This window comes from Cervus canadensis, chromosome 3, assembly GCF_019320065.1.
Source record: "Cervus canadensis isolate Bull #8, Minnesota chromosome 3, ASM1932006v1, whole genome shotgun sequence".
NCBI lineage: Eukaryota > Metazoa > Chordata > Mammalia > Artiodactyla > Cervidae > Cervus > Cervus canadensis.
Genome location: NC_057388.1, coordinates 93,650,647 through 93,666,746, shown reverse-complemented (window position 1 = coordinate 93,666,746; position 16,100 = coordinate 93,650,647). Strand labels below are relative to the sequence as shown.

At 38.7% G+C, this 16,100-nt stretch overlaps 1 protein-coding gene and 1 non-coding gene across 3 annotated transcripts in view; both read right to left on the bottom strand.

Annotated features, from left to right (window-relative positions):
• Positions 1 to 6,497: 6,497 nt before the first annotated feature.
• LOC122438983 lies at positions 6,498 to 6,604 on the bottom strand. Its single transcript, XR_006268727.1, has one exon. It is a non-coding gene; the product is annotated as a U6 spliceosomal RNA (small nuclear RNA).
• Positions 6,605 to 8,185: 1,581 nt separating this feature from the next.
• The window catches only part of AGBL3 (AGBL carboxypeptidase 3), a 101,210-nt gene continuing 93,295 nt past the window's right edge, over positions 8,186 to 16,100 (bottom strand). For both annotated transcript variants that reach the window (XM_043463763.1, XM_043463764.1), the window contains one exon: positions 8,186 to 9,764. In XM_043463763.1, the coding sequence (XP_043319698.1) occupies positions 9,353 to 9,764 (412 nt within the window). In that variant the 3' untranslated portion in view covers positions 8,186 to 9,352. The remainder of the gene's footprint in view (positions 9,765 to 16,100) is intronic.

The following is a 16,100-nucleotide window of genomic DNA, read 5'->3' as shown; positions in this document are numbered from 1 at the left end:
CTCATTCCCTCTTTCAAATTGGTCACTGTTTAAACTGATCCTCAGTGTCTACAATATTGTAAATATGTAAATACCATATATCAAATCTCAGATATGCAGATGATACTACCCTTATGGCAGAAAGTGAAGAACTAAAGAGCGTCTTGATAAAAGTGGAAAGAGGAGAGTGAAAAAGTTGGCTTAAAACTCAATATTCAGAAAACTAAGATCATGGCATCTGGTCCCATCACTTCATGGAAAATAGATGGGGAAACAGTGGCAGACTTTATATTGGGGGGCACCAAAATCACTGCAGACAGTGACTGCAGCCATGAAATTAAAAGACACTTGCTCCTTGGAAGAAAAGTTATGACCAACCTAGACAGCATATTAAAAAGCAGAGGCATTACTTTGTCAACAAAGGTCCGTCTAGTCAAGGCTATGGTTTTTCCAGTGGTCATGTATGGATGTGAGAGTTGGACTGTGAAGAAAGCTGAGCGCAGAATTGATGCTTTTGAACTGTGGTGTTGGTGAAGACTCTTGAGAGTCCCTTGGACCACAAGGAGATCCAGCCAGTCCATCCTAAAGGAAATCAGTCCTGAGTATTCATTGGAAGGGCTGATGCTGAAGCTGAAACTCCAATACTTTGGCCACCTGATGTGAGGAACTGACTCCTTGGAAAAGACCGCAGTGCTGGGAAAGATTGAAGGCGGGAGCAGAAGGGGATGGCAGAGGATGAGATGGTTGGATGGCATCACCGACTCAATGGACATGCGTTTGGGTAAACTCTGGGAGTTGGTGATGGACAGGGAGGCCTGAAGTGCTGCAGTCCATGGGATCGCAAAGAGTCGGACATGACTGAACAACTGAACTGAACTGACGTACCATGTATAGTAGCTGAATCAGGTAGAAAATGATGATTTCTTTTCCTGCATAAATGTTTATCTTATTCTACAGGTGATACTCACCTTAAGTTTCTGTTTGTTTCCTTGGTTTTCTGTGTATTTTATACTAACCCAGCCCTTAAGTCTGCCTGGTATTTTTCAAGGAATTTTTATGCATGGTGTCTGATCTTCTCCCAGGATAATCCCCACCAGTGCCTTCCAGCCTGCTCCAGTCTGGATTGATACCCCGCTGTCGTCCTGGCATTTCATTTCACCACCACCATCCTGGGGTTCTTACTGCCTCTCTCCAGTGTTGGATCACTTATTTCCTGCATCAAAGGCTTTTTTCAAGCTATTCTTTATCTACTCTTAAATTTGATCAAATATAGAAGAATATAGAATTTTAGGTTAAAAATAATTTGCCTTTATACTTTTGAAAGTCTTGTTCCATTCCATCTAGCTTTCACTAAAGTTGAGAAGGTTAAAGCCATCCTGCCTTCTGGCTTCCAGAATGGCCTCCTGTCCTAGCCTCATCCTTGTAGCTTTGTCTTACAACACTAATTGTTATTTTAGTAGGTTTTTGAGAAGGAGCAAAATTAAATATGTGTCCAGTTTGCTAGTTTTTACTGAAAGTCTAATTTTTTTTAAACCCTAGGAGGGTGCTCTGGCAGCACAGTGGCCTTCCGAGTTTGCTGCTTTATCAAACTCCTGTGTGTGCTCTGCTTCGTCACTCAGTCGTGTCCGACTCTCTGCGACCCCGTGGACTGTAACCCGCCAGGCTCCTCTGTCCATGGGATTCTCCAGGCAGGAACACTGGAGTGGGTAGCCATGCCCTCCTCCAGGGGCTCTTACCGACTCAGGGATTCTTTACCGTCTGAGCCACCAGGGAATTCCCATGAATACTGGAGTGGGTAGCCTATCCCTTCTCCTGGGATCTTCTGAATCCAAGAATAGAACCCAGGTCTCCAGCACTGCAGGTAGCCCCATCAAGCTCCTAGGCTCCCCTTAACTGCTAACCACCCACATCTCCATTGTTTTTGATAGCATCCTTAGGAACTTCTCCACATTCCGTTTCAAACAAATCAGTATAAGTAGGGGGCACTCCAGAGCTCTCAGTCTTGGTCACACACTGCACAGAGTGGCGTTTCCCTCACTCTCCACTGGGGTGAAGAGGGAAGTGGGTTGTGGTTTAAGTGCCATGAACTCTCACTGCCCTTACTGAGATTCAGCAGACTTTTTAAAATAAATGTTTCTTCACTTGTTAAGTGTTGTTGGGACAGTTTCTTTATAGAAAAATATTTATTTATTTGGCTTCGCCGGGTCTTAGTAGCAGCATGCGAGATCTTACTTGTGGTGTGTGGGATCTAGTTCCTTGATGTGGGATTGAACCCTGGCTCCCTGCATTGGGACTGTGGAGTCTTAGCCATTGGACCACTTGGGAAGGGAAAGGAAGTCCCTTATGACCATTTCTAAAGACTTAATTTGTTTTTTTTTAAAACCAGTTTTGGTATTCTCACTGGGGAGTGGATGGAGGGTTTTCTCAGGTTGTAGTTCTAGAACTGGATTTGTGCCCCTTTATTATTTTTTAAAGGGAAAAAATTTTAACTGCATAAAATCTAAAGACATTTAGATAGCAAAGAATATCATGAACAAATCTGAAATGATAAATTACAGAAAATTACAAAATAAGAAACAATGGTTGTAAATTAATAAAAGTACTGATAGGTTTAGCTGGGAGTGTCTTTGTGGTTGTTTAGGGTTTTGTTTTCTTTTTTATTTTATTTTATTTTTTTTTATTAGTTGGAGGCTAATTACTTCACAACATTTCAGTGGGTTTTGTCATACATTGACATGAATCAGCCATAGATTTACACGTATTCCCCATCCCGATCCCCCCTCCCACCTCCCTCTCCACCCGATTCCTCTGGGTCTTCCCAGTGCACCAGGCCCGAGCACTTGTCTCATGCATCCCACCTGGGCTGGTGATCTGTTTCACCATAGATAATATACATGCTGTTCTTTCGAAACATCCCACCCTCACCTTCTCCCACAGAGTTCAAAAGTCTGTTCTGTACTTCTGTGTCTCTTTTTCTGTTTTGCATATAGGGTTATCGTTACCATCTTTCTAAATTCCATATATATGTGTTAGTATGCTGTAATGTTCTTTATCTTTCTGGCTTACTTCACTCTGTATAAGGGGCTCCAGTTTCATCCATCTCATTAGAACTGATTCAAATGAATTCTTTTTAACGGCTGAGTAATATTCCATGGTGTATATGTACCACAGCTTCCTTATCCATTCATCTGCTGATGGGCATCTAGGTTGCTTCCATGTCCTGGCTATTATAAACAGTGCTGCGATGAACATTGGGGTGCACATGTCTCTTTCAGATCTGGTTTCCTCAGTGTGTATGCCCAGGAGTGGGATTGCTGGGTCATATGGCAGTTCTATTTCCAGTTTTTTAAGGGATCTCCACACTGTTCTCCATAGTGGCTGTACTAGTTTGCATTCCCACCAACAGTGTAAGAGGGTTCCCTTTTCTCCACACCCTCTCCAGCATTTATTGCTTGTAGACTTTTGGATAGCAGCCATCCTGACTGGCGTGTAATGGTACCTCATTGTGGTTTTGATTTGCATTTCTCTAATAATGAGTGATGTTGAGCATCTTTTCATGTGTTTGTTAGCCGTCTGTATGTCTTCTTTGGAGAAATGTCTGTTTAGTTCTTTGAAGCTGATAAACCAATAACAATTTACTAAGGTAAATATTAAGCTACTTATATAGACTTCTAATAGATACATATATTGTAATAGTCTTTTGTCCCCCTCTGTTTCACATATCTCCATCTAGTTGTGTAAAACACTGATGATGGTTTAATTAAGAGTAAAAATACAGCACTTATATCTTCTAATTCTAGGGGGCTTAATGAAATGTAAATAACATATCACAATCAAAACCATATGTATTTAAAAATACTCTTAGGAATGAATAGTTCTATCAAACAATAAGAAAAAGACAAAAAATCAAGTAACAGCAGTTAAACTAAATCGAGGTTAATCTAAATCACTTTTAAAGAGAGAGAAAGCAACCCATCAGATGTCCTGCAGTGCATGTGGATGTTCTGGAGAGGGCTGCTCTGAAATCTGAAATGAACCTGCATGGGACCCTGCATCCCTTGTGGTGACCTCATGGTGTGACCCTCATCCTTCCTTGGAACTGGAGACGTTGTCATCCTCTGTACGATCTTCTCTAAAGAGAGCAGGTAAACTTACCACCAGCAGCACAGTTTGAGTAAGACACTGTAAGGGATCCCTTTTATCACTGCCTGTCTTACTCACGTGTAATAGTTTGCAAGCACTTCTCTTTTTCTGGCCCTTCAGTTCCCACACTCCTCTGTCCCTCGTCTTCTTGGGAAGGCAGATTTAGGTTTTCCTGAAAGATGAGTGTTTTCATCCAGACCATCCATTATTTCCCTTTGAAGTTGTTATACACATTTTTTCCTGAGATGCTTTAGGCTTTAGTTAGTTGGGACGAGAAGGATTCCCATCCCTTTCTGACTGGTTGCATGTATTCTTGAAGGTGAGTCATTAGCACACCATGACGTGAGAGTTAAGGAATATCGCTTTTTGATTCAGTTTGATCTGCTGTGTCCTCAAGTGAAGAGTGGACCCTTCCACATTTAAGTGCTGCCTAACGCAGACTTTGTACCCTTGGAGGACTGGCCTCTGCGAAAGGCAGTTTGAGGCCTTTTATAGGTTTGTGTAAACTAATCTTTTCACTGACATAACAATATTCTTTATCCAGGGCAGAAAAACTTTTGACTAGCCCTTTATTCTTCCTTAAACTATGTTGGCTTCTTACTAAAAAATAAATCACAGAAGCACCTACTGAAGGAAAACCCAAGGGGCTTTGCTTCAAGTAGTCAGAGAACACCGTCAGAGCGCGGCTCAGGAGCAGCCAGACAGCTAGTTCTGTGGCCGTCTGAAGGCCCTCCGAGGCTCCAAAGGCACGGACGCCAGGCCTCTGGCTGATAGGATGCCGTGAACCACACTGTCTGCTTCTGCCCCTCTGGAGTGAGTACATCTAAAACAAACAAGTGCCTGGCACGCAGGCTAGACCATCAGTGGGGCAGGGCAAGGGAGGCCTAGTTGAATAAAATGTTACACGCTTTGTTCTGTTCACTGTTGCACACATAGAAAGTGATATTTGTCCTGTGTGTCAGGAAAATGTAAAGGTTGACAGCAGTCAGAAAAGAACCCACAAGCTGCGGCTACTCTGGGCCCCACCTGATGTTGCATAAAGCCAGAGAACAGAGTGGCGTCGTGCTGTAACCTGCTCTCTGAACACAAGCGCGTCAGGGCATAGTGCCGAGACGTGCCGGAGCAGAGGACGCACGGGCCACGTTCCTGGGTGAGGCTCTCCAGATCTGGAATTTCCTTCTGTAGCCCTGAAGCCTGATCCTGCCTACAGAGGTTGCAGGGGTCTCTCTTCTCTGTAGGCCCTTTTGAGCCTGTGTCGGGCAGTGCAGACAAGCCGGGCCAGAGAAATGAAGGGCCTCCCCCAAGGTATTTCCTCACTGACCTGGAGTTCGGTTAGAACTCGGGAGAAATCAGAGGAACTGTCGATGTCTTCACCTTTCGTGTCATCTCAGTGGAGCCTTGTCGTAGTTCAGTCCAGGTATTCTCAGATGGGATGACTCTGCCCCAGGTGCCTGCCCTCGGGTGGCCCTGCCACCATCGGCACAGAGCGTCTTCAGAACTGTTGTTACCTCTGCTGAGGGAGTGCGTCATTCTATCAGCGAACTGTGCCATCTTTTATTTCTTTAAACAGAACCTCACTCTCCGGGTATCTCTCTAGCAGACTCAGGCCCAGAGCCTCTCTTGTCCATCACGGAGGACTCTGCCATGAGTGGTTCTCTCCTCACAGACTTTTCCCAAAGAAGAAAGGATGGAACAATCTGCAGAGACTGGTCTGGGAATCCTGGAGGGGCCTCCAGGATTTGGGTCAATGGTCCATCTAGGAATGTGGAGAACAGAGGCTCTTACCAGGCTTGGAGGCGAGGGGTGAAGATTGCCAAATGCTTGATGAAGTGATAGTTGTTTCTTTCTTTATAGTTTATTTGTTTGAAAGACAAGTTGCCAACTAGGAGTTCATGTTTCTGAAAGTAGAGAATTTGGCTGTGGTAGTATAGAAGGAGATGTTCCTATGAAAAAACAATGACAAGTAAACCCCTTTTATGTGCAGAAAGGGTGCCCACCTTTCTGGGATAAAGGTGAAATACAACTTTTGGTGATAATGGGCAGATCATTCTTATCTTAAAGCCTAATTATAAAAGAACAATTTAATGGTATCAGGATGAAAGCCCTAGGGTTAGTGTATGTCTTTGTTTCCTGTTATAAAGCCCTTCTGCCGAGGTCAGTAGCATCAGTGCCAAGTCAGAAACCCAGGCTCTATCAGGCATCGCTGTTGCCTTGTGTGGGGAACCAAAGATGGTGCAGAATCTGGGTCACGTCTGCGGAGAGGATGGGGTCACAGCTCATACTTAGCCTACCTGTCACAGAGGCCTTCATTTGAAAAGTTTTTTCTTCTTTTTTGTTGGACATGAAGTTCAGGTTTGCCAATACCACACTTGTCTTTTTTTATGGAGCACTGCATGAATTTGGATGTCATCCTTGCGCAGGGGCCATGCTCATCTTCTCTGTATCATTCCAATTTTAGTATATGTGCTGTGAAAGCGAGCACCACACTGTCTTGATTAATGTTCTTTTATAGACTGTAAGTCTTTTAAGTCTTGGAGTCAAGTAACATCAGTCCTGTCACTTCTTCTGCCATTTGGGTATTGTGTTGGACATTCTGAATCTTTAATCTTTCTATATAAACTTTAGAATCAAGTTGGTTGATAATTTGCTAGAATTTTGATTGGGATTTCATTGAATCTGTACTTCATGTTGGAAAGAACTGACCTCTTAATGGTGGTGAGTCTTCCTGTCTATGTGCACATGGAATATTTCTCCATTTACTTAATCTTTGACTTCTTTCATCAGAATTTTACAGTATTCCTTATGTAAATCTTGAACAGTTTTGATTTATACCCAAGTATTTGAATTTTTGGCGCTGATGTAAATGGTACTGTGTTTTTAATTTCAAACTCTAGTATTCATTGTTGGTGTATAAGATGGTGACTTTTGTATATTAACTTTGTATCTTGCAATCTTGCTATAATTGCTTATTACTTCCAGCAGGTTGTTTTTTGTTGATTCTTTGGAATTTTCTATATAGATAACCATATATTCTGTCAACAAATACAGTTTTATTTCTTCCTTATATTTTTTTTTCCTTATATTTTATTATCTTAATGAACTACCTAGTGCTTCCGGTATGATGTTGATTGGGAGAGTAGACACCTTTGCCTTATTTCTTATCTTAACAGGGACGTATCTAGTTTCATCATTAAATACAATGTGAGCTATAGATTTTTTGGTAGATATTTTTTAATCAAATTGAGGAAAACTTTGCTGAGCGTTTCTATTCATGAATGGGTGTGGGATTTTGTTCGATTCTTTTTCTGTATATATTAATGTTATATAATTTTTCTTCCTTATCTGTTGTTGATGGATTATATCAATAATTGAATATTGAATCAGGCTTGCATACCTAGAATAAAGTCTACTTGACCGTGGTATATAATTCTTTTTATACATCATTGGCTTCTATTTTCTAATGCTTTGTTGAGGATTTTTGCATCTATGTTCACAGAAGATATTGGTTTGTAATTTTCTTTTCCTGTAATATGTTTGTCTGGTTTTAGCATTAGGGTAATGCTGGCCCCATAGATTATGTTATTAAGTAGTCTTTTTGCTTATATCTTCTGGAAGAGATTGTAGAGAACTGGTATAATTTCTTCCTTAAATTTTTGGTGGAATTCATCAGTGAACTTGTCTGGGCCTGGTGATTTCCTCTTTTGGCAGGTTACTATTTATTGATTTAATTTCTTTAATTCATATAGGCCTCTTTAAATCGTCTATTTCTTTTTGTGTGAATTTTGACAAATTGTGTCTTTCAAGGAATTAGCCCATTCCATCTAGGTTATCACATTTGTGGGTCAAGAGTTGTTCATAATATTCCTTAATTATCTTTTTAATTTCTATGGAGTCAATGTTAGTGGCCCCTCTTTTGTTTCTGATGTTAGTAATTTGTGTCTTTTTTCTTCGTTAACATTGTGAGGAGTTTGTAAATTTTATTTTCAATGGAATTCAGTGCTGTAAAGAAATGAGCTATCAAGCCATGAAAAGACATGATAGAACTTACATGAATATTACTAAGTGAAAGATGCCAATCTGAAAAGGCTACATACTTTATGATTTCAATTATGTGATATTCTGGAAAAGGCAAAACTAGGGAGACAGTAAAAAGATCAGTGGTTGCCAGGGTTTGAGTGGGAGAGAGGGATGAATAGGTAGAGCATAGAGAATTTTTAGGGCAGTGAAACTAATTTGTATGATACTATAATGGTAGATACATTTCATTATACATTTATCCAAACCCATAGAATGTACAACACCAAGAGCAAACCCTGATGTGAACTATGGACTTTGGATGATAATGAGATATCAGTGTAGGTTCATCAGTTGTAACAAATGAATCATTCTGGTGGGATGGTGATAATAGGAGTCTACCTTCTGATTAGTATTGCTGTGAACCTAAAACTTCCTTAAAAAATAAAGTCTATTAAAACCAAGACCAGGACATAACAGTTACTCTTTTAATACCCCAATGAGCTTGGCTTGAACCCTCTTTGGCCATTGGAAATATTGTTGAGAGTACATTCCCCAACCTCAGATCTTTAGTTGCGTCTTGCTCCTGGGACCCTAATGAAGCTTGTGGCCTGTAACTTGAACTAGCTCTCCTGATTCTCAATGGCTTTATCCTGTAGTGGCCACCATTGTTGACCTGCAACTCCAGGCAGATTGACTCTCTTCTCACTTACCCCATCCATCTTGATTTATTTGCCCGATATACCTGTTCCTCTGAAGTAAGTCACTAATGGTTTCTAGCACACTGCAAGATAGAAGTTAAAGAAACAATGTTTGTTGACTGATTCATTAAAGTGCCTAGTAGGAACATTAAGAGCAGTACATGTCATCCTTGCCTTGAGGTCTTGGTCTTTTGGTGTTGTGTGAATAAATCATTTCAGAAGAAATAAAAAGTTCAGACTTTTTTTTTATCTTGACAAAAATTAAATATAAATATCTAAGTGATTTGTCATTTTCTATATTTTTTCTGGATTTCTTTTTAACTCTGAAAGATGTCCCCACTAAAGAAGATAGGATATCTGAAGTTTGTAGTTTAGTACATGCACATGAACAGGTGGGAGGGGGTAGGGATTGAGGGGCCAGGAGGGCTTTCCTTTGTCTTTCTTTGCTTTTTCTTTTTACTGTGTTAGCATATGCTATCTCTCATCCACAGTTTTCAGAGCAGCAAAAAGCTAGATTATATGTCCCTCTGCAACTTCAGGTGAAAGGTGGGCTGTCCATGCTTCTTTTCTGGCTGCCCTCCCTTAGTTTTAGTTGGATGGGGGGCTGTCTGCATAGAGCCTTGCTGGCTGGATCCTTCAGCTTGCAGACTCTTGTCTGCATCCTTCTCAGAACTTGAGGGAGTCATCTCCCATTTGCTGCTGGCAGCTTTCATGTCTTTAGTCTTTGTGGCCTTGACTCGAGAATATTTTTTCCTCTTCTTGGGCCCTCTGAGAGGCAGCGAACTTTCAGATGACTTCCGGGACAGAGACTGGAACCATTTTGAAGTGCTTATTGTAAGAGTCCTCTGGCTCATCAAAGGGAGATTTCTGGGTGGTGTCCAAGATGTGCTGCATTTCCTTATGTTTATGTTAGAAGATGGCTTTTGTCTAGGAAAGAAATGAAATACGTGAGCTTCTGCCCAATATGTACCCTAAGTATTTGTAGTCCTTAGGTACTGTGATAGTATAAATCGTATTTTTTTTTTTCTTTGCTGAGTTCATTCTCCTTTAAGACTCTTACCTTTATTTCTATGAGAATGATCTAACTTCATTTCTGTCATGATTTTTAAACACTATTCCAACCTTGTATTTTTAAATGCCCTGAGGATATGTTTATTTGGATACCTGCCCTGACCCTAGGCTTCCTGGTATAATGGCCTCTCTGGTCCTCAGCCCTTTCTTACATTAATGCATTCAGCTAAAGTCAACACTCTCTAAAATTCCACCTTGCTCTAAAAATCTACTTTGTGTATTCTATTAGAATTAATTCAGTGTACATGCACTGTCCCCCCCGCCCTGCTCACACCCTATATTCAGTAAAGAGATCAATATAAGTCCAAGAGAGAGGTTTTCCTCGAGAGAGTGAGGTTTTCAAAATTACTAATTGTCGCTACCTAAAGTCTCTGTTTTTCTTGAGAATTCCATTTTTTTTTTAGAATTCCATTTTTTAACCACAAAATCTCAACCATGTTTTTAATTAAACTCTTAATTTTGAGATAATTGTAGACCCACCTACAGCTGGAAGAAATAATATAGAGATGTACCCTTCACCCAGTTTCCCTTAAATGAAATATCTTGAAAAACTACAAGCAATAACACAGTGAGGAGATTGCCATTGACATAGTCAAGATACAGAATAGTTCCTTCATGTTTCCCTTTTACTGTCATACCTACTTTCCTCCCTCATCCCCTCAACTCCAGGCAACCAATTTGTTGTCCAGATTACATAATTTGGTTATTTCAAGAGTGTTGTACAAGTGAATTTGTATTGAACCTTTTGGGATTGACTTTTTTTTCACCCAGCAAACTCTGGAGATTCATCCAGGTTGCTTTGTGTATCAGTAGTTCATTCTTTATTTATTGCTGAGGTCATGGAATGGATGTAACAGTTTGTTTAATGATTCATCCGTTGAAGGACATGTGAGTTGTTTCTGGTTTATAGGTATTAGAAATAAAGCTGCTATAAAGCTTTGTGAATACGTTTTTGTGTGAATGTAAGTCTTCCTTTCTCTGGGATTAAAGCTCAGGAGAGCAATTGCTGGGTCATATGTTAGTTTATATTTGGCTTGTGATGAAAGTACCAAGCTGTTTTCCAGAGTGAAAACATATATTCCTACCAGCAATATATGAGTGACCCAGTTTCTTTGCATCTTCATCAACATTTGGTGTTATTATTCTTTTTTATTGTAGCCATTCTGATAGGTATGTAGTGATAACTCACTGTGGTTTTATTTTGCATTTCCTTAGTGGCTAATGATGTGTAACATGTTTTCATGTATTTATGTGCCATCTGTATATTGTTTGGTGAAGTGACAGTTCATGTCTTTTGCTCATTTTCTAAGTGATCTATTTGTTTTCTTACTGTTGATTTTTTCCTACTCCTATTGTTTTATTTTTATTATTATTTTATTTTTTAAATTGAAGTAGAATTGATTTGCAATGTTGCATTAGTTTTGGGTGTACAGAAAGTTATTCAGTGTACTATACATATATATGTATATATTCTTTTTCCTATTATTTTCCATTATGGTTTATTACAGAATATTGAATATAGTTCCCTGGACTATACAGTAGGACTTTATTGTTTATTTATTTTATATATGTGGTTTGTATCTGCGAATCCCAAACTCCCAAATTATCTCTTTCCCTTCCTTTCCCACTCTGGCAACCATGAGTTTGTTTTCTGTGTCTGTGAATCTATTTCTGTTTTGTAAATGAACTCATTTGTATCATATTTTAGATTCCACATCTAAGTGATACCATATCATTTGTCTTTCTCTTCTTTCAGTTAGTATGATAATCTCTAGGTCGGTCCATCTTGCTACAAATGGTGTTATTTCATTATTTTTATGGCTAAGTAATATTCCATTATATATACCACATCTCTTATTATCCATTTATCTATTGATGGCCATTTGGTTGCTTCCATGTCTTGGTTATTGTAAATAGAGTTATTCTGAACATTGAGGTGCATCCATCTTTTTGAATTAGAGTTTTCTCTGGATATATGCCCAGGAGTGGGATTGCTGGATCATATGGCAACTCTATTCTTATTTTTTTAAGGAAACTTCATACTGTTTTCAATTGTGGTTGCCCCAGTTTACATTCCTACCAACAACGTAGGAGGGTTCTTTTTTTCTCCACACCCTCTCCAGCATTTATTATTTGTAGACTTTTTCGATTAATGTGTATCTCAGCGTGTTCCTCCTTAGGTTTGTCCTGCATGGGACCCCCTGCACTTTCTGGACTTGGGTGACTCTTTCCTTTTCTATGTTAGGAAAGTTTTCGACTATAATCTCATCCAATGTTTTCTCAGGCCCTTTCTCTTTTTCTTCTGGGACCCCTATAATTCAAATATTGGTGCATTTAATGTTGTCTCAGAGGTGTCTGAGACTATCCTCATTTCATTCTTTATTGTGTTCCATGGCAGAGATTTCCACCATTCTGTCTTCTCAGTCACTTATCTGTTCTTCTGCCTCAGTTATTCTGCTATTGATTCCTTCTAGTGTATTTTTCATTTCAGTTATTTATTGTTCATGTCTGTTTTATTCTTTATAGACGTTTTTAATGATGGCCATTCTGACCAGTGCGAGGTGATACCTCACTGTGCTTTTGATTTGCATTTCTCTAATAATTAGCATAGTTGGCCATTTTTTCACGTGCCTATTGACCATCTGTATGTCTTCTTTGGAGAAATGTCTATTTAGATGTTTTGCACATTTTTTGTTAGGGTTGGTTTTTTTAAAAAAAATATTAAACTGTATGAGATGTTTGTATATTTGGAAAATTAAGCCCTTATTGGTTATATCATTTGCAAGTGTTTTTCCCAGTCTGTATGTTGTCTGTTCATTTTGTTTATGGTTCCTTTGCTGTACAAAAGCTTATAAGTTTGAGGCTCATTTATTTTTGCTTTTATTTCTATTGCCTTGGGAGATTGACCTAAGAAACATTGCTACAATTTATGTCAGAGAATACTTTGCCTATGTTCTCTTCTAGGAGTTTAATGGTGTCATGTCTTATATTTAAGTCTTTAAGCCATTTTGAGTTTATTTTGTGTAGGGTGTGAGGGAGTGTTCTAACTTGATTTACATGTGACTGTAGCTTCCCCAACACTACTTGCTAAAGAGACTGTTCTGCACTGTATGTTCTTGACTCTTGTTGAAGACTGACCCTAAGTGTATAGGTTTATTTCTGGGCTCTCCACTTTTTCTCTTGATTCATATGTTTGTTTTTGTGCCAGTACCATGCTGTTTTGATTACTGTGGCTTTTTGGCATTTTCTGGAGTCTGGGACAGTTATACCTCCAGCTTTGTTCTTTTCCCACCAAATTGCTTTGGCAATTCTGGGTCTTTTATGCTTCCATATAAATTTTAGGATTGTTCTAGTTAACAATGTCATAGGTAATTTGATAGAGGTCACATTAAATCTGTAAATTGCTCTGGGTAGTGTGGCCATTTTAACAGTGTTAATTCTTCCAATCTAAGAGCATGGAATATTCTTCCATTTCTTTGAATCATCTGTTTCCTTTATCTATGTTTTATAGTTCTCAGGATATGGGTCTTTTACCTACTTGGTTGCCTCCTTTGTTCTTTTTTTTTTATTTGATTCTAAACAGGATTTTTTTTTTTTACTTTCCTTTTCTGATACTTCATTATTAGTATATAGAAATGCAACATATTTCTGTATGTTAATCTTGCATCCTGCTACCCTGTTGAATTCGTTTTTCAGTTTTAGTAGTTCTTGGGTAGAGTCTCTAGAATTTTCTACGTATATTGTATCATGGCATCTGCACATCGTGACAGTTTTACCTCTTCCTTTCCAAGTTGGATAGGTTTTTATTCTTCTCTGATTACTGTGGCTAGGAATTCCAATGCTATGTTGAACAGAAGTGGTGAGAGTGGGCATGCTTGTCTTGTTTCAGCTTTCAGTGAGGTTTTCAACTTTCCATCAAGTATTATGTTGGCTGTGCGTTTATCATACATAGCTTTTGTTGTGCTGAGGTATGTTCCCTTTGTACCCACTTTGGTGAGAGTTTCTACCCTGAATAAATTTTCAAATGATTTTTTTGCCGCTATTGATGATAAGAGGATCATTAATCATCTGATGATCATGTGCTTTTTGTCTTTTCTTTTGTTGATGTAGTCGTATCACATTAATTGATTTGCATATGTTGAACCATCTTTTGACCCTGGGATGAATCCAGCTTGATTGTGGTGTATGATCTTTTTTATATGTTGTTGGATTTGGTTTGTTAATATTTTGCTGATGATTTCTGCAGGCAGAATATTATAGGCTATGTTTTGTTATTCAACTGCCACTCTATGTCTTTTAGTCTATTGACACTTAAGGTAATTATTGACATATATGAATTGTTGTCATTTTAAACCTTGTTTTCCAGTTGATTTTGTATTTCTTCTTTGTTCCTTTTTTTTTCCTTTTTTCTTTTGTGGTTTGGTGGAGTTTTTAGATTGCATAAAAATTCCGTTTTTATTTATCTGTAGTGTTTTTGAGTGTATCTTTTTAAGTATCTTTTACATTACCCATGAATAACTTATCACATCTAATGGTGTAATTTTCCCAGCTTGAGTGGAATATACATATCTAACCTTCCTTTATGTCCCCCTTACCTTCTCATATTTGTAACTGTCTTAAATATTTTCCTTTAGATACATTTAGAACCATATCAGTGTAATAACTTTTGCTTCAACCATCAACATATTTAGAGAACTCGAGAAGGAAATCCTATTATATTTACCTGTACATTAGCTCAGCATTATCTATTTCCTGATGTTCCTCCTCTATTTTTTCTGTTTAAAAAAATTTAGTCATTTTTTTAGTGTAGGTCTTCTAGTGAAAAATTATCTTAGTTTTCCTTCATCTTAACATTTGTTGAGTGCTCCTTTATTTTTGCTGTGTGTCAGATTGTGGGTTGACAATTCCTTTCTTTCTTTTTTTTTTTCCAGTGGGTTTTGTCATACATTGACATGAATCAGCCATGGATTTACATGTATTCCCCATCCCGATCCCCCCTCCCACCTCCCTCTCCACCCGATTCCTCTGGGTCTTCCCAGTGCACCAGGCCCAAGCACTTGTCTCATGCATCCCACCTGGGCTGGTGATCTGTTTCACCATAGATAAATATACATGCTGTTCTTTCGAAACATCCCACCCTCACCTTCTCCCCACAGAGTTCAAAAGTCTGTTCTGTACTTCTGTGTCTCTTTTTCTGTTTTGCATATAGGGTTATCGTTACCATCTTTCTAAATTCCATATATATGTGTTAGTATGCTGTAATGGTCTTTATCTTTCTGGCTTACTTCACTCTGTATAATGGGCTCCAGTTTCATCCATCTCATTAGAACTGATTCAAATGAATTCTTTTTAACGGCTGAGTAATACTCCATGGTGTAATTCCTTTCTTTCAATAATTGAAAACATTGTGCCACTTCTTCTAGCCTCTATAGTTTTTGCTGAGAAATTGGCTGTAATTAAACTTGTTTCCCTTATAAATAAGGTGTCATTTTTCTCTGGCTGCTTTCAGGAATTATTCTTTCTCTTTAGTTTTTGGAAGTTAAATTTTGGAATATCTTGGCATGATTTCTTTGAGTTTATCCTGTTAATGGTTTGCTCAGTTGTTTGATCTGTAGGTTTATGTCTCTTGCCAGACTTGGAGTACCTTTGAAGTACCTTCTCAGCCTTGCTGCTTTCTCCTCTCTTCCAGGAACTCTGAAAACATGAATGTTAGATTTTGTTTTATGGTTCCATAGGTCCCTGAGGCTCTGTTCATTTTATTTCCAGTCTGTTTTCTCTCTGGTGTTCAGGTTGGGTTATTTCTGTTCTGTCTCTTCCAGTCCATAGATTCTTCCCAGCCTCTCCTCAGTTGTGTTGTTGAGTTTAGCCACTGAGCCTTTTATTTCGGTTATTGTGTTTTTCCATCCAAAAATTTCCCTTTGGTTCTTATTATCTTCTTTTTCTTTCTCTCCTTCTCTGTCTGCCTGACTTCACCTTTTTCCCCCACACTGAGGCTTTATATTTTCTTTTGATTTGTTTCAAGTGTTTGTGTTTGTTGAAACATTTTATTTTTTATCATGACTGCTTTAAAAATCTTTTTCAGAAAATTCTGTTGTTACCAACATTCTCAGTGTTTGCACTTGCTGATTATCAGGTTTAATCTTCCTCATACTTGGTATGATGATTTATTTCTGACTAAAACATGGACATTCT